Here is a 17,457-nt window from a genome sequence, read left to right as displayed (position 1 = left end):
CCTGTCTCCGTGTCTTCCAAACAGGAAGCTGTAGGCTGAACTTTAGTCATCTTTATAACCACTGTATTTTTTTAAAACTCCATGACCCCAAAGTGAAACAAACAAACAAAAAATCAACAAATGCAATCGTGGATCAGACCTAAACATGTTAAGTCTAGAAGCTAATTACAATATAGGCAGATTCTTATTTTCTGTTGCGCCAGATGGAAATAGTTCCCATATGTTGTGTATTTCGCACAGGCTTCAGATGTCAGGAAATACTAGCAGGAAAGCAATTTAAATCTTAGGAGAAGTGCATGTAAATAAGAAATTACTTATCTATCCATTTTTCCCATTTGGGGGCGAGAGCAGAAAGCCCGCCGCAGTAAGCAGTAGGGGTCACGGGAGAGTTGAGCTGTGGAGTGGCTCTGCTGACTCCTGAGGACCAAAGAGAGAACCAATGAACTCCCAGATGTTTAGGCCTTGTTTGCATGTCATCTTTCTCACTGTGACCAGTCCCTAAAATCCTTATGTTTGGTACCCCGACACTCCAGGCAGAATCACAAGATAACCCAGAGCAGCAAGGCTAGTTCGAATGGAGCGTAAGGACTCATGGGGGATGGAGCGCCCTTTCTCTGGCTTCCTGCCCTCAGCCGTGGCATCCGTAAAGGACATCCCGGGCAAGACTACCTATGTCTGGTTTCAGATATAAGATCAGACATTTAGTCCTTGGGGCAGTCTTTGGAGGCCTTGTAACCATTCAGATGATGTCAGCAGCAAGACCAAGTTCAGACCATTTGGAAAACTATAATTGCAAAGTCCATTTCCCCTGTAGCATTAGGTCATCCCACTGGACCTTGTGTAAGGCCCACCCGCCATGTTGTTTTCGAACAGCTTCCTGTCCTTTAAGGGAGGAAATTTTTTGCATAATGGAATCAGCTTGGTGCCTTAGATGCCTCTTGTCTCCTCTGGCTTGGTAACCCGGGTAAGAACTTGGGAACCTCCGAAGCCAGTGATGGTTGAGAGTGCCTGACCAACTTTTTCAGACTGACCCATCAGTAGGAACAGAGCCCTGGAAACAAAGTACCTTCTGAGACACAATGGATATAACTCCCCATTTAGGTCTTCCTGGATATAAAGAAGAAAAGGCTTCTTGGAGAAGCAAATGGGGAGTTCAACAGACTGGCAATCAGAAAGACTTGGCTGCTTCTTGGCTGTTCTGAGACAGCCCCTCTCGGGCCTGCAGAGGCTGCAGGGATCTGGGAGGCTGCCACTCTTCCAGCACATATGGCTTCCATTAGCCTCCATTTGCTAGGAAACATAATTAAGGGTTTAAGACTTAACCATTTGTTTGTGCTGGGTGTGTGTTTTTCTGGTCTGTTTGTCTTTCACAAACAAGACTATCTGTTAGTCACAGGGGTTGTTAAGAGTCTTGATATAATCCCTACGCTACCCAGTAACAAGTATTATGTTCAGATATTTACGTTGGGTGTCTTCAGTGTTGTCCATACTGAAAAAACTTAACATAATAAATAGATCGCCCTGCAGCTGACCACCAGCCTTCTTCCCTTGGGGAGTGCTTAGAAGGGGAGAGGTATTTCAGCTGTGGGTGATGAAATTGGATTCCTTTACTTGCTGTGAAATTGAAAGCAGTTAGATGGGAGTCAATGGAACCAAGGAAAACGCAAATCTCCCCACCTGGGATCATCTAAATGAGGAATGTCATCAGCATTTCGCAGCAAGGGAATGCACTTTAGAACGCTTCCTAAACCTTCTCTCCGCCTCACCATGTCCTGCCGAGGCACGCTCAACTATGACGAATGCCGACCGTGCGGCCTTCCAGGGATCTCAGCATTGGCCTCGCAAGGTGATTCACAATAAGTTTTCCCATTTTTCAGGTGGTGGTTGTTTAGTTAGTTCACATTTCAAGTGTTACACGTGAGAAAGGGATGAGCTAGTGCGCTTGCTCAACCCTGTTTCAGCTGGATGCCTCATGGGTGCTGTTGGGCTGCTCTACACCCCTTCCTGGCTTTCCCCATGAGCAGAGTGGGACTGGTTAGCTCAAGGGGCCCCTGGTCACTTTGGACCTCAGTTGGACTTCACCCATTTTTGCTTCATAAGTCGGCATCTAAGACACTTGATACACCTCTCCTCCCCTTCTTCTGATAGTCCTCAGAGAGGTCAAGGTTGTTGCTTTGTTTCATCACTGAGAGCACTTGGCTGGCGGGTCCCATGATCGTTAGATGCAGCCCCCTGCTGAAACCGAGCTAGCGGTGTTCTGGTAAACGATTTACACCCAGCTCTGGCAGGGGCCGTGGTTGCAGGGGGAGCCCTGATTTGTAGCCTTCGCAGATTCCGGTGATGTAAGTACTCGCACAAGGCTGATTTTCAAGCTACCAACAGGAGGTCACCGAACAACGCAGAGTTGGGAAGAGATGTACACGATCAGCTCAAGACACCATAATTAACAGACCCTAGGCCTCCTGGAGGAACGAGAGACACTTAAACCTCTAATTGGTGCGTGCAGCAACTGTATCAGTTCCATGCACCAACACAGACATCTGGGAGGCAGTACCGTGTAAATGGCCGTAAATACTGTTAAGTGCCAACCTAGAGAGAACTTGCCCCAATGGAGTGTTTCTGAATACCAGGGTTCCTGCCGATCTGGCTCTCAGCAGCTGAGGGAATGGAAGCCTACTCTTCCCCACAGATGCAGCTACCGCGGCTGTACCGGCTGCTAATAATCTGAGTATAACTTTAGGCATTTTCTAAAGCCCAACCCCAGTGGTGATGTCAGACTTGGCCCTTGTCTCACACACTGAGAATTCTGCTCCAAAAGAAAGGTGTTGGTGGCATCTGACATGTGTGGACCTGCACTGTGCCACGTCTAATCCTGTATTTCGATCATCACAGGTCACACTGGTGATATCGAATAAATGCTCTATAACATTAAAACCTAGACTAAAGATTTCCCGGTCACCACCAGTGTACAGCTGTAGGTAAAGTCAGACTGACGGAACGTGAAAGCCGATTGGCACGTTACTTAATCTTTGATTCTGGCTTGCTGGCTCCCCCCACTGGCGGCTGATCAACACAGCGACTCCATTGTCATCGAGACATTCTTTCCAGCTGAGGTTCGATCTTACTTACCTGAGATCAATACGGTACATTAGCGGTGCCTGGGACGGATGCGCCCCAGCCTGTGGCAATTAGAAAGGGCGGGAAGGCAGTATCGATCGATGCTGTGGTGATCCCAGGCCCTAATCTTTTAACCCTCAGGAAACCAGACACTCAGTCCTTGACAGCACGACATCTTCATTAGATAAGCTGGATTCCTTTCCTCGGGAGACCCAATCTGGTCATCTAAGTAAAATGGCCATTTCATTTTCTCTCAGGTCAATTTCACTATCTTTTATTTGATAGTCAGCTCAGTCTCTCGGGAAATCCACGGGGGATTTCAGTAGTAACAGCGAGGACATCACTGTTACAACAACAGTGCCTTCTATCTCCCAGCACCTCTCCCGAAGGTACAGAAAGCCCTCTGTAAAAGATCGTTCATCCATCCACACAAACGTGGGCAGAAATCATCACTGGTTTACAAGGAAAGGTCCCACTAGAAGGTGTCAGGCAAATGGTTTTAAGTGCTAAAATTCATTTCCTGGCTCTGCCAACATATGCCTTCTTTAAACATAAACACAAATCATGATATGTTGACAGTTGCATATTCATTCACAGAGGAGACCCAGGAGAAGAGAGAACTTTACAACAGTGGCCAGCACTGCAGCTGCCAAGAAATAGCTCAGAAAGGAAACTTCAGGAGCAAGCCCATTCTCCCGACAGGAATGAAAGCGTGCTGGACTTCCTTTTGCACTCAGAAGGAATCCAGCAAAGAGCAAGATTTGGGGGTAGAAGCCGAGTACCAGCAGGCTGAGCACGGAGGTGCCAAGGAGCCAGGACCTACTTGGTGAGGGCGGTACTAACCAGCAGGTGGTGGAGGAAGAAAACTTCCAAGCAGCCAAAGCACAAACATTCAGACAACGTTCTCCCTTTCCTGGGGGCTGGGGTGGAGTTTGTATAGGAAGAACCATAGGAAGCCAAGATGTGCGATCGTCCCAACACACGCAGTCTGATCACACGAATTCAGGAAGCGTGGAGTGGGCAGGGGGGAGGGGGAATCACGGACACAGAATAGCCTGGGAGAAAAGAAACATGAAGCAAGGGGCCTGAAGGTAAAGCTCGTCTCAGGGGACGAGTCCTCCCTCACACAGAAGCACGGGCAAAACCACACCCACACAGAGGGGCAGCCCGCATCTGGGTCTGAGTACCTGCAGGCCCTCGTCGAATCATGCTTAGCCTACTTGCTGGCTCTTCTGAGGTCGGCCCCCAGCTCCCTGTCTGACCCTCAGACCCCCACCTGGCCTCACCCTCTCCCCCGAGGAAACGGTCCGTGGTGGAGAGGGCCGCAGGGCCTGGCCCCAGGCCCAGCTTCTCTGCTCCCTGCCCATCACGCAGCCGTCTTCCTTCCGTGCCTTTCCGAAAGCGTCGCAGAGCTAGGAGGCTTGTCCGGAGGCCTCAGTGCAGGACCTGAGGGGAAGAGCCGGCTGGGAGTGGGGACCACAGACAGCCCCAGAGCCCGTCAGCCTTGCTCCTCTGCAGCTGACGTTCTCTCCCGTGTCACACAGCCCGTATAAAAATGAAGCAGCAGCAATTTTTATTGAGGGACCTAAACTGAAAATAGGTTTAGAACATAATTTAAAAAAATAAAACAGCAAAAGTAGCAAAAAATATATGACCTTTTTAAAAACATTTTCCTTTTTTTTTTCTTTTTTCTTTGTTTTTAACATAGAGCAACTGATGCCCCCCAGCCACCAGGAGCATCTTACCCAATGGGTAAATCTCTGGTAACGACCCTTTTAAAAAGACATGTAAATATATACTCAGATTTATACACTTTGTGTTTTCTTCATAGCTATGTACAAAGCCCCTGCTTTGGGGCTGGGCCCCAGGGCCACGACACTGCTCCCAGCCTTGGCGTCCCCATCCTCTGGTACCAGGTATTTGGTCAGCAAAGCAAATTAGTATCGGAATTAATAAGCCACTGGCACCATCCATCTGGAGCAGAGGTCGCCTTCCACGGAGGCCCGAGTGCTGACCACCCCCCCTCACTCCTGCTGTAGCCCGAGGACCAGGCACCTGCCGCGGGAACACAGGCTGCGTGGAGCAGACAAAACCAACACAGAGAAGCTCGGCCGGCTCTGCCTCGCGTGCTCGTCCCCCCACTGCCTGACCCTCCAGGCAGGGCCAGGCGGCTGGCTGGGAGGGGTCTCGGTCCAACATGTGGGACGGAACCAAGTGGCCATGAGCAAGTCCCCGCCTCCCTGCTCCTCTGTCTCAGCGGCAGGCTGGGAGGAGGAGGCGGAGGAGAGGGGAGCTCGGGGGCGACGGCCTCAGGGAGACAGCTGGCTCCTGCCAGCAGGAAGGGCAGGAAGGAGGCGGTGAGTCCAGCGGGAGTGGGGCCGGGGCCGTAGCTGAGGATGGAGTCCGGGGAGGGGTGCGGGGTGCTAGTCAGCGCCGTTTGAGTCCGCCATTGGCCAGCTGGGCCGGGTGTCGGGGCAGACAGGGCTCCTCGGGCAAGGGCTCGTGAGAGAAGACGGAATCCTCCCCAGAGGAGCAGGTAGAGCTGCGGGTGTCGGGGAAGCTGGGGGAGTACTGGTCCAGGGGCATTGATAGGTCCAGGTACTCCTGTGGGAGGGGACAGAAGGACGCTGGACCCGCACTCTCCCCCCTGCGGCAGTGGCAGGAGGAATTCAGAGAGAACCCGGCCGGCGGGGCCTGAAGGTCTGGGAAGGGCAGCCTCACCTGGTTGGAGGTCAAGGCCACGATGCGGTCCAGGTCTTCCACCAGCTGCTTGAAGGTAGGTCTTTGAGAGGGTACCGCGTGCCAGCAGTCTCGCATCATCATGTACCTGAGGCAGGCCAGTGAGGGCGGGGGAGGGAGGACCAGAGCTCAGGGCAGAGGGACCATGGGCGGAGTGACCGGGCAGGGCTGTGGCGTCTGGCCAAGCACCCCTTCTCCCCTCTACCTGCCCAGCCCATCCCTCCCCCAAGGCCCAGGCCTGGACCCCAGGCGTCTTCTCCCGCTTACAGCTCATTGGTGCAGTTACTGGGCTTGTCCATACGATGACCCTCCTTCAGCAGCTTGAAAAGCTCCTCCACAGGGACGCCAGGGTACGGGGAGCCGCCCAGAGTGAAGATTTCCCACAGAAGCACCCCAAAAGACCACCTGTGGAGGAGCGTTCCAGGCACAGAGCTAGGCCACCCTGCAGTCCTTGCCGCTCTCCCTCCCCAGCACGGCAGGCACACACCCTGAACCCGCCCCCGGCCCCCAACACAAGTCCTTAACCCCAGGGGACCCCAAGGGACCCCAGGGGACCATGGCCTCCGGGAACGGAGTGAAGGGGCACATACAATGTTTTTTTCTCTCAGAGATGGAATGCCAGACCCTACCGCCCAGGAAACTCTCTCCTGACATCCCTGGCAACTGCTTATTTCAGACTCACACGTCGCTCTGGTGGGTGTAGATCCGGTCAAACAAGGCCTCGGGTGCCATCCACTTGACAGGCAGTCGGCCCTGCAAGCAGCACGGGGACACTGGCGGTGGCCCGGGGCAGGCGGGGGCACATGCAGGACTGGACTTGGCTCACCCCACCACAGTGGAGCGGAGCCCCGGGCAGAGGACGGGCACCAAGGGCGGCGCCAGCACTTACGTTGGTCGTCTTTTTATAGTAGTCGATGTGGTGGATGTCACGAGCGAGGCCAAAGTCCGCGATCTTCATCACGTTGTCCTCCGTCACCAGCACGTTCCTGGCGGCCAGGTCTCGGTGTATGCACTGCGGAGCCAGGAAGGGAAGAGGGATGGGAGCGAGGAGGGCGGGGCGCAGGGGAGGGTCTGCAGCCGTCTGTGGGCCCCCTCCCCTCGCAGGCCTTTGCCCACACCTCACCACTCGACCTCCCCGCACGGTCCAGTTGCCTGCTACGATGGCCCTCGCCTGCACGTCAGAGCCAGCCGTCCAAACACCCCCACCTCCGGGCCCCTCGATCACTCCAGCAAACCCTCCATATCGACCCCTTTTCCTGCCCCTCCCAGCTCTTAGTTTTGGATTTGCACCCAGCAAGCGGAAAGTTTTGCTTCTGTCCAGTGTGTACGAGCTCTCACGCCCCATCTCCCTGGGCGAAGCACATCCACACCAGGCTGGGCTCAAACAAAGCAGCATTTACCGAGCACCGAAAGCTGTACTTAAGTCTCTTGCAGGACCTCATTTCCCCCCCCCGTAGCTGTTCTACAACGCAGGCAGTATCATCCTGACTTCACATTTGAGGAAACGTAAGGAGGCGGCTGCCTGAGGCTGCACAGAGAGTGCCAGTGCGGGGACTGGACCCTAATCCACCCTGACCCCAAGGCCACAAGGCTGCACTGGCTCTCCTGACTCTGATGTCTCCCGAGAGCGGCCCGCACGTCCCCCACTCCAGCCAGGGGAGCCTTCAGGAGCCACACCTTCTTGGAGGCGAGATACTCCATGCCTCGGGCCACCTGATAGGCGCAGGATACCAGGTCCTTGGAGGACAGCTGCTCCTCGGGATGACGGCTGGGGTTGTAGCAGTACTCCAGCCCCGGCGGCCTCCGGGCCTGCAGATACTCTCGGAGGTTGCCCTTGGAGGCGTACTCCACGATGACATACAGGGGGCCTGGGGACACGAGGGCCGAGAGGCTGTCAGGGCCGCCACGCAGGCACACGGGCCTAGTTTCACCCCAGGAACTCCGCCCCCAACGGCACTGCGGGAACTGTGAGCCTAACCTGCCCTTTCAGGGAACCCCGCAAATTCAGTCCAACTCCCCAGCGAAACCCAGCCAAATCATTCTTCCCTGCACACTCCAGGAAGTTCCCAGGCAAAGCTGGGGGCAAGAGCCCTAACCCAGACCCCAGTAACTCACCTGTTCCCGCCCACACACTGTGTGTGAATCCTGGTACCTGTATGAACCCCAACGGGCACCAGCCCAGACCCTGAGAAACACATTCCAACTACTGCTAAACCAAACTCTCCTCCCAGCCCACTTCCCGAAGCGTGGCTGAGAGATGCCGGGTCGCTGACACCCCAGCTACTTATCTGCTCCCTGACAGACAGGCAGCAGGAAGCCCGGGGTTCCCGCCCGAGCCCCTTCCCGACACGGGTGGGAAGCCTGCGGGCTCGGCGCCTACCGTCCTGCGTGCAGGCCCCCAGCAGGTTGATGATATTCTTGTGCTTCCCGATCATCTTCATCATCTCCATTTCGGAGATCAGGTCCGACAGGTCTTTCTCTGTTGCATCCGCTTTATGGACAAGCCAGAGAAGGGAAGTGAGACTCGTTTGCTTTGGAAGGGAGGCCGACAGGAGAAAAACTAAGGGAGAGGGATGACGTGAGCACCCAGGGGTCCCTCTTCTCTGGGACTTGCTTCTCTCCTCCCTTTTTCACATCCAAATTTATCCTCCCATCCCTCTTACGAGAGCCGGTGTTGCCGTAAGTGGCAATGAGTAGGGCAGAGGCTACGTCAGGAAAATCGGCTGGCAACGGGATCTAGAATAAACACCTGATGACAACCCAGGTGGATGCCAAGGAACAAGGTGAGATCATAGTGATCTTGGGGTGCAGAATGCCCCCCACTCCCGGACATCCCTAAGCAGGCCATGTAGCAGGTGTGGGTAATGGCCCGAGGTCCACAGTTTGCTTGGAAAGGGAAGGGATTGTTTTTGCGGGGACACAAGCATCACTTACACTTCAGCATCTTCACAGCCACTTTGGTCACCCGGTTGGGTTTGTCCTTGTCCAGCCCAATGGCCTCTGCCAACACCACCTGCCCAAAGCAGCCCTCTCCCAGGGGTTTGCCTAAAACCAGTCTTTTGGGGAAACAAAGGGTGGTGGTATAAGCTGGGGGTGGTAAAGTTCAAACCTGACGGGACACCCCATTCCTCCCCGCCTCCACGTAGTTCCCCCAACCGAGAGCAGAAGGTAGAAATCATCATTTCTGATGCACCTGGTGCACCGTCGCTCCCTCGAAGGTCGGAGCACACACAACTGCCAGCGTTAGGATAACAAGCGGGGGTTCCCCAGAAAGTGGAGAGGGTTACCTGTCCCGTGGCAGCTCCCAGCGGGGGTCTTCGGGAAGCTCGTATTCAGAGACCCCAGCCAGCATGGGGGTCCCGCTGGAGGAGAGACGCGAGGGCCGAACCAGCAGGACCCCAGAGTTCATGGATGCGCTGGAGTCGGCCGACACCTACGGGGAAGCGTGGGGTCACCCTTCCAGCGGGGACGGGGATTCCTCTCATCCCCAGTTAGGGCTTTTCGCCAACGGCAGAGGTATGTACCTGTCATATGATGCTCCTTCCCCAGCACAGAGTGGCAGAAAGGCCACCGGGGGTCAGAAGACCTAGGTTCTAAAACTGACTTATCTTCCCCACTAGCCTTTCTGGGCTTTGGTTTACTCACCTTTCACATGAGCGTTCCAGACTGACATTGTGTATCTTACCATTGCAGTAGCAACTCTATTCTTGTCCCATTCTTTGTGAAAACCCTGCCCTGGATTAGGGATTCCTGTCTCCCAAAGCTCCTTCCAGAATTAGCCCGGCTCTTAGCGAAGGTGGCCTCCTTTCACACACCTTCACCCTCCATTCCATTTCTGGGATGAGGGGTGCACAGGAGAGGTAGGGCATCTTGGGACCCAACTCAGGTCCTCTCCCCCGCTCTGTACCTTTGCACCTCTATTCTCCTCACTTTTTAATTTTTTTGGCCGCGCCTCGTGGCTTGTGGGATCTTGGTTCCCCGATCCGGGATCGAACCCGAGCCCTTGGCAGTGAAAGCGTGGAGTCCTAACCACTGGACCGCCAGGGGACTCCCCACCTTTGCACCTCTAATGGGCCCTGGGGGGCAGTTCAAACTCGCAGTACCAGCTGTGCACTCAGCCCAGCTAGAACCGTCTTCCAATCCACATGCCGGGTGAGCAGGTCACCGTGGCTGGGGTAAGATGGGCTCATGGACCAGAACAGCTTGGAGCCTGACGCAGAGCACTTAGGACAGGACATTCCCCTGCCCTGGCCCAGAAGCCAGAAACCAAAGTCCGAAGCAGTCGGCTGGGCACCATGGCGAGGACAGGGCATTAGAGGGTCCCGGGGAAGGCCCCGGGGCCCAGGGATGACGCACAGGAGGAGGCAGAGCGTGCAAACCCCCCATCTACTTTCTGTTACCTGTCTGCGCAGAGGGATGCTCTTGGCCAGCTTGTGCACGGCCATCTGGCTGTGGAAGTCACTCTTCTTGGTGCCGCTCTTCATCTTATAGATGATGACAGACCCCACCATGCAGGAGATGAGGAAGGCCCCCGTGCAATAGATGATGATCTCCAGGTACAGGGGCGAGGTCATCACCGCCGGTCTCTCTTCCAGGGCTGGGTCAGTGCGAACAGGGTGTTAGCGGGCTCGGGGCGGGGCCCGTCCACTAGGGTCCCAGCTCCATAAGAAACTCAACACCCATCTCCTTTCCTCTGGGAATCTCCAGGGCAGAGAAGAACCAAGCCAGGTCCCAGCTAGGATTGGGGTTCTGGCACTGAGCACACGTCAGACGTTCTGTGATCTCTGAGGCTTCCTGATCCTGACTCGTATCCCAAGAGGGATGGACTATATCTTGCTACGCGAAGCCCATCCTCATGAACTCAGGAGCCCTCCTTGCTCAGCAGGACGGCTGGGCTGGAAGGGTACCTGGTGCCCTTGCAAGAGATGGCTGAGAACTCACTTGTGCTAGATGCCTTCCTCAGTGTCCCCATGAAAACTCGGCCCTTCTCCGCAGTGCCTGAGCACTGTGTCCCCCTATCACAGGGGGCAGCTGAACTGTCCATCGATCTGTCATCACTGACAGCTCACAAGTATCTTGAGGGCCCAGATGGCACCTCATCCGTGTCTGTAGGCCACAGTGCCTGGCATCTGGTGGCACTCATAGCATGAGGACAAGGAAGGGGAGGGGAGGAAAGAAGAAAACCAGTGTGTATCCTGACTTTGTTTCTCAGCTTCACCTACGTCATCTGTGTCAGGTCAGATGTGTAAATATCCACACCTCGCCAAACCACAGGCAAAACTAAACTTAATTTCCGAATATGTCTGGACTGCTAAAGATGGAAAATGTAAACTTCTCTTAAGACTTCTACTCACAGGTCTAACTCCTAAAGCTGAAGAAGGACATGGAGGGGGGTTGTTTTATTCTCTTCTCCATTTAGAATCTCGCCCTTCCCATCCCCACAGAAGCCCGTGCAGTTTAAGCCCCCTTTCCCTCCCACACGGAGGCTGGGAGGGTTCCAACCAGCACCGCTCCACAGAACACACATTCCCCACGAGGGGAGGGTCCCTCTCCCCCCACGGCTCTCCTCCCACTCCTCCCCTTTTAAAGACCCCCGCCAGCCACAGGGGCCAGCACCCCGAGGACCTCCCCCGGGAGGCCCCAGGCGTGACCCCAAATGAGCCCAAAGGGAACCTCCCGAGGCCTGACGAGGGGATGGCAGTGCTGATAACAAGGAGAAGCGGTTCTGTTTTTCTCGTTCCCCAGCGTCGAGCAACAGAGACAACCAACTGGGAGCACACACGGGACGAAGACAGTGACGAGGAGAAAAACAGAATGCTTCTCTCCCTCCAGCGGGGGTGTTATCAGAGGAGGAGAGAGGGCGAGAGAAGAGAAGAGGACAGAGTCTGCAGGAACCAGAGCAGCACAGCGCACAGCCCACGTGCAGCCCTGCAGAGGCGCCAGCCCACCACCCCGAGCAGGCGGCAGGCTCCTGCCTTCCCGGACCAGTGCACACGCCTGCCCTCTGGAGAGGGGAGACGTCGGGAGCCAAGGAGCATAAATGGGCACCCTCAGGCCCCCGGCGCTGCCTGGGAAAGGACTCGCTCCATGCGGCTGCAGTCCACTGTCTGGGTCTCGGTGGAACCTCGCTCTCACTCTCAGGTGGCAGCGTGGGAGGAAGGAGAGCGTGATCCTTGCCAAGAGCAAGCCCCTCGTTCCAGGTGCCTACATTCAGTTACAGGAGGAGCGGGCCTTTCTGAGACCTTTGGGGGGGTGCTGGCGATAAAGGATCAGACAAGTTAAGGAAGGCCGCCGGACCCAAGGAGGGAAGGAGCCTGCCCTGGAGGAGAGCCCAGCTGCAGGTTAAATCCAGATGCCACGCATGCATCACACTGGCCCAGGGGAGAGCCAGAGGCAGGCACACAGGTGGGACACCTCCGCGTTCCTGCATCACGAGGAAAGCACCTGTGCTGGGCACAGTCACTGTCGATGCTCTTTAGCAACCGAGAGGATTCGACCTGCAGAGCCGGACAAATCACTGGAGCCACCTGGTGGCCCTCGGAGCCCGGCTCTGTGTCTCCCCCAGCCCCGCGATGCATGCTCCCCCCGTGCCCATGGCGAGGGCAGGACACTGAGAGGAGAAGTACAGTGTATACCTTCCAGAACGGTCAACCATGCAGAGTGATGGGAGAGTCCGATAGAGTTACCCGCCAAGCATGTATACTCCCCCGCGTCCTCAAAGGAGACATTCCTTAAGTGCAGCACCTCCATCTCTTTGTCGGTGGTATTAACTCCGGCCGTCTAGAAGAGACAACGGAAGCAACATGGACAAGCCCGGGACCGGAGACCTCTCAGAGGCGCAGAGGGAGGGAGGGAGGAAGGAAGAGGAAAAGGGAAAAAAAAACACAAAAAAAAAACCCAGAGGAAGAAATGCTCCCCAGCGTCTCCTTTGCAACAAGGAACAAACAAAAACCACCAGGCATGAGCGAGACCTGTTAGAAGAAGAGAGTGGGACCCTGAGGAGGAACTCGGCAGACCTGAGACGACACGAATGGCTGGTTACACCCGTCACCAGATGCTGGCAGCCCCGGCCCGGCCCGGCATGCGGCGGCGAGCGCATGGAGAAATGGGGCCCGGAGCGTGGGGGGCTGTTTGGTTTCCAGAGGGCACACACAGGAGGGGTGGAGAGGGCGGCAGCCACACACGCACACACACGCCCGCGGACGCCGGTCCTCTCTTCTCTCCATCACTCAGACCCTCCGTCTGCATGACCAGCCGGGACGCACCCCACGCACAGCCAAGGAACACACACAAGGCACAGAGGGGGCGACACCAACACAGAACCAAACCAAACCAGCCTCCCAAGGCCGGGTATTTTTCCATGGCTCCGGGCACTAGAAACACAGCAGGGTAACAGGGGGAGTGGGGCGCTGGCCTCCCCACCTGCCCCAGCAGCTCGGGGCCTCAATCGAACTCCCAGCACAGGGGTCCCTCCAGCTCCCCGTTACCTTTTGCCACAGGTCTGGTGACTGTGAGCCACGCAGACTGGCTAGCTTCACCAATATAATTGGAAACCTTACACACATACTCCCCGCTCTGCGCCTCTGTCACATTGAACAGGGTCAGCACCTCCGCATCCGAGCTATTTATCCCCGAATGCTGGAACAGACCAACGACACGCCATCAGTTGGGCCAGCACTGAGATGTGGCTGTATTTTGCTCCCATGCAGGCCCAGGAGCTAAGGCAAAGGGAGGCTGAAGTGAGACTCGCTATCTTTCCCTTGTTAGGACAAAACAAGTGGACTTTGAAAGTCCAGAGCAGTTGACCGAAAAATAAACTAAAGAAAAAAATCACTGCCCCCAAGCAAACGTTCTGTTTGTGTTAAACCCCCTCCTCCAGGACGAGGGAAGGGACTGTGAACGGAGAGGGCGGCCAAGGCCAAGGCCACGGCCACGGCCCCGCTCCCTACATGGCAGTTTCAGCACCCGAGGTGAAGAGCGGGGTGGCCGGTAAATCTTTGGGACGGCCAAGCCAGGGAGGATGAGGTCTAACGCTGGGACCAGGAGGGAAACCACTTTCCCAGCTTCTGGTGACTTCCTGTTGCAAGATCCACTGGAGAATTAGGCAATTAGCTTCCCTGGATTAATGGAGCATTCAGGGACAATCAAAGTCTGGGAGTGGGAGGAAAAAGGAAGAAAATGCCAATTACTCCTGAAACCGCTGAGGACTGACCTGTGGCCTCTGCTCTTCCAACCCTACCTAAGCCGTGCCTGTCATTCAGCCCACGTGCCAGAAAGAACGTGACTTGGGAACCAGGGCAGAGACTGGGAGATGCTGGCTAGAGAGGCTGTGGTCATGGGCAATGGAAAAGCAGGAATGCCAACACCTTCCTGGAGTAGCTGGCCCGAAAGCTTGGGCACAGTCACTGTCGATGCTCTTTAGAAACCAGCAATGCCCACCCCCAGCCCTCTGTGCCCCTCACGCTTCCACCCGTGACCTGCCACTGGTCCTGCGGAATGTGGCTGGGTCCCCATTTAAGATGAAGCCTGTATCCAAAGAGAAGGGATGGGGCCCCATCGCGGGCACCGAGCCTGACCACAGCAACCTGGGCCCCGGGAGACACAGGCCTCCTTCTCAGAGCCCAGCCCACGGAGACTGGGGCCAGGGATTACCTTCAAGATCTGGACATAAGGCAGGTTGTCCGGACCAATCTTACTCCCATTCACCTCGATGTGCTTTAGCCACTGGATATGGGGCTGCGGGTCGCTGTACACCTTACACATGAACTCCACATTGCTGCCCAGGGCCACTGTCTTGTTGGCTGGCAACCCTGCCTGCAGGATGGGCCGGTGAGGGGACCGCTCTGCGGAGGAAGGGAGGGGAGAGGCTCGTCAGGCTCTGCCACGGCTGCTCCTGGCTGAGATGCTGACAGAGGGCATCCCAAAGGCCACCAAACTGAAGCACTCCCGGACCTCAGCCCAGCCTACCCGTCCTTAGCTACAATCACAGTCACTGAGACGCTTGCTGTTCAAAGTGTGGTCCAAGGGCAGCGGCACCAGCATCACCAGCTTGTGAGAAACATCGAACCTCAGACCCTACCCCAGACCTCCTGGACCGGAAGCTTCTTTTTACAAGACCGTAGCCTCAAAGCCGAAGCAGAATGCTGGCTGTGAAACTCTTTACCTTCAGGTTGCTAGAGAATGAGACTCAGAACCTCTAGAAGGAGGAGGCTGCAGTCACAGCACCCAGAGGCGTGACATTCTTCCTAGTGTCTCAGGCAATGCCCGGAGCCTGCATTCACCAGGGGCCTGTCCTCTCTGAGCCTCTCAGTCTGCTTTCCGTACAGTGGGAACAACAGCGCCTCTCTTGCAGGGGTGCCAGGAGAATTGCCCGTGGTGTGGTTGCTGCACCCAGCAGACCGCCGGCACGCAGGGAGTGATAGCTACTATTAAGCTAACTTTACCACCGCTACTCCAGTCACCTCCTGCAGGGGAGACTGTCAACGGCACCTGTCACTTTACAACGAGTCTGTGGTGCGGCTGATACTCCCACCTCTATTTACAGGTAAGGGAAGAGGCAGGTGACAGAGCTAATAGATGCCACACCATCCTGACTCCATCCCTGAGTAAACCTGGCTCCAGGCTGTTTTCTCAGCGTCCCTGCTCTTTCCTCTAAGCTCCTACTCCTGTCGCCTTCTTACCCACGACATCGAGCTGGTAGGTGTGGTTGATGCTGCCGTACTCGTTCTCCACGACGCAGGTGTAGTTGCCCTTATCAGAAGGCACCACGGAGTCCATTATGATGCTCCAGGTGGCGTAACGGACCTGAGCGGAAACATGCCGAAGGGTTCTACTGCGGGTCTGGAGGAAGAGGCGGTGCTGGTGCCCCGAGGCGCTTACCCTCCAATCAGAGCACGGAGGACACAGCCCGGCTGCACAGCGACCCCAGCCCATTTATACTCTGCAAGAAGGCATCAGGCAGACGGGTGTGAGGACTCAGAGAGTCTCCCCACAAAGGCCAAGGCCATCGTGATCTGGACAGATGTGCCTTCTGCACCCTCCCAAATATACTGGGAACTTCCCCAACCCTGCACCTCCGTCCACCCTGTTCTTGGGCCAGGACAGCTCCCCGCTAAGAGTCCAGCCCTGTGCGCCCTTGACATCTCATTTCAAAGTCCAACTCCTCCAGCCCCATCTCCGGTCAAACCTGTTCTCTCCGTCCCTCTGTACCTCGCAGGTGCAGTGCCCACGGACATCTGCCGCCTTATTAGACAGAATTCTGTATGGGCAGGATACTGCCTCATGAGACTCAGAGCACAGAGCCTTGCATACAGCAAGTGTTGGGTGAATTAATTTAAACAGTTTCCATATTTTTTCTGATCTCCTTTGCTTTTCTTACACCAGAATAATGAGAAAAGAGCAGCTAAGTGAAATGGGAGAGAAACAGGAACAATAAGGATGATCAGAGACTTTAAAGGAGGGATTAGATGAAGATGTTCTTCCTGGAATTGTAAACGGGCAAAGGACATGAATAAACAATTCCCACAACAGGAAATGGAAATCGCTTATGAACACATGAAAATTCTAAGTTCGTTACTAAGCAAAAGAGCCCACAGAGAACAATGCAATACTCTCATCTATCAAATTTGTTGGCAAAGGTAGAGTGAGCTTGTCATTCTCATACTCTGCTATGGGAGGGAAAATTCATTTTCTCTTTAAGAAAGTGACTGTTACCACAATAAAATAAAAAATAAAATCGCACCCCAACTGATTACATCATCCTGCATTAGAGCAAATATCGCAGTAAAATTTTATGTCTTCCCGTTGTACTTTGAACTCTATTGCCTAGTACATTTTCTGGAAAGACATGTGTTCAAGAAATGTTCATGTAATAAATGAATACATGAATGAATGGATAAAATTACCTAATTATCAGGGAAAAAAAGGTAATTGGGTAACATGCATCAAGGGCTTAAAAAATGCTTACACTTTGATCTAGTAACTTTCCTCAATCTGTCCTAAAGAAGAATATTTTAAAATGCTGACATAGACTTAAGTACAAAGATATTCACCACAACATTATTTATAGCAGTGAAAAACTGGAATATAACTAGCATTGCAAAATAGTTCATTAAATTATGGGACATTTTAATACCGGGATATTATAAAGCCATGAAAAAGTATCTTTCAAACACATGGCAAAAGACTCATGTTATAATGTTAACAACTGACAAGAAATTTTACAGACGTGATCATCCAAGTCAAAACCGTATACACAGAAAAAAAGACTGAAAAGATTTAACTGTATATGCACTTTTTTGTATTTGAAAAATTTTTAATTTTATAGATAGAAAGCGTTATTTAACATAATTAAAGGCATAGAAATAGGGATTTTTCTAAGCAGCGGCTCCTGCTCCCCTGACTCTAACTTTCATATAAACACAGGTACCTTGTAGCCTCCGATCCTGTGGTCAGGCTTGAATTCTTTGCCATTTTTCAGCCAGCGCAGCGTGGGGTTAGGGGTCCCACTGGAAGGGCATTTGAACTTCACTGTCTTGGCAGCTGGCACCGCGTGCAGTTTCTTTTCCATCTTTTCTGGCGACGTCCAATACGGAGCCACGG

General features: G+C 54.3%; 1 protein-coding gene across 7 annotated transcripts in view; it reads right to left on the bottom strand.

Moving 5' to 3' along the window:
• Positions 1 to 260: 260 nt before the first annotated feature.
• The window catches only part of FGFR1 (fibroblast growth factor receptor 1), a 51,976-nt gene continuing 34,779 nt past the window's right edge, over positions 261 to 17,457 (bottom strand). For 3 of the 7 annotated variants that reach the window (XM_036838502.1, XM_036838497.1, XM_036838503.1), the window contains 14 exons: positions 17,285 to 17,457; positions 15,537 to 15,660; positions 14,509 to 14,699; positions 12,492 to 12,636; positions 10,251 to 10,453; positions 9,144 to 9,289; positions 8,791 to 8,912; positions 8,237 to 8,347; positions 7,534 to 7,724; positions 6,746 to 6,868; positions 6,539 to 6,609; positions 6,124 to 6,261; positions 5,839 to 5,944; positions 4,674 to 5,721 (listed from right to left, as the gene is read on the bottom strand). In XM_036838502.1, the coding sequence (XP_036694397.1) occupies positions 5,545 to 5,721; positions 5,839 to 5,944; positions 6,124 to 6,261; positions 6,539 to 6,609; positions 6,746 to 6,868; positions 7,534 to 7,724; positions 8,237 to 8,347; positions 8,791 to 8,912; positions 9,144 to 9,289; positions 10,251 to 10,453; positions 12,492 to 12,636; positions 14,509 to 14,699; positions 15,537 to 15,660; positions 17,285 to 17,457 (2,021 nt within the window). In that variant the 3' untranslated portion in view covers positions 4,674 to 5,544. Of the gene's footprint in view, positions 418 to 4,673; positions 5,722 to 5,838; positions 5,945 to 6,123; positions 6,262 to 6,538; positions 6,610 to 6,745; positions 6,869 to 7,533; positions 7,725 to 8,236; positions 8,348 to 8,790; positions 8,913 to 9,143; positions 9,290 to 10,250; positions 10,454 to 12,491; positions 12,637 to 14,508; positions 14,700 to 15,536; positions 15,661 to 17,284 lie in introns of those variants that run through there. The other 4 variants (XM_036838498.1, XM_036838499.1, XM_036838501.1 and 1 more) reach the window with 2 other exon arrangements.

This window comes from Balaenoptera musculus, chromosome 21 (assembly GCF_009873245.2).
Source record: "Balaenoptera musculus isolate JJ_BM4_2016_0621 chromosome 21, mBalMus1.pri.v3, whole genome shotgun sequence".
Lineage (NCBI taxonomy): Eukaryota > Metazoa > Chordata > Mammalia > Artiodactyla > Balaenopteridae > Balaenoptera > Balaenoptera musculus.
Note: the sequence above shows the minus strand (reverse complement) of the source record. Positions and strands in the feature narration are given on the sequence as shown.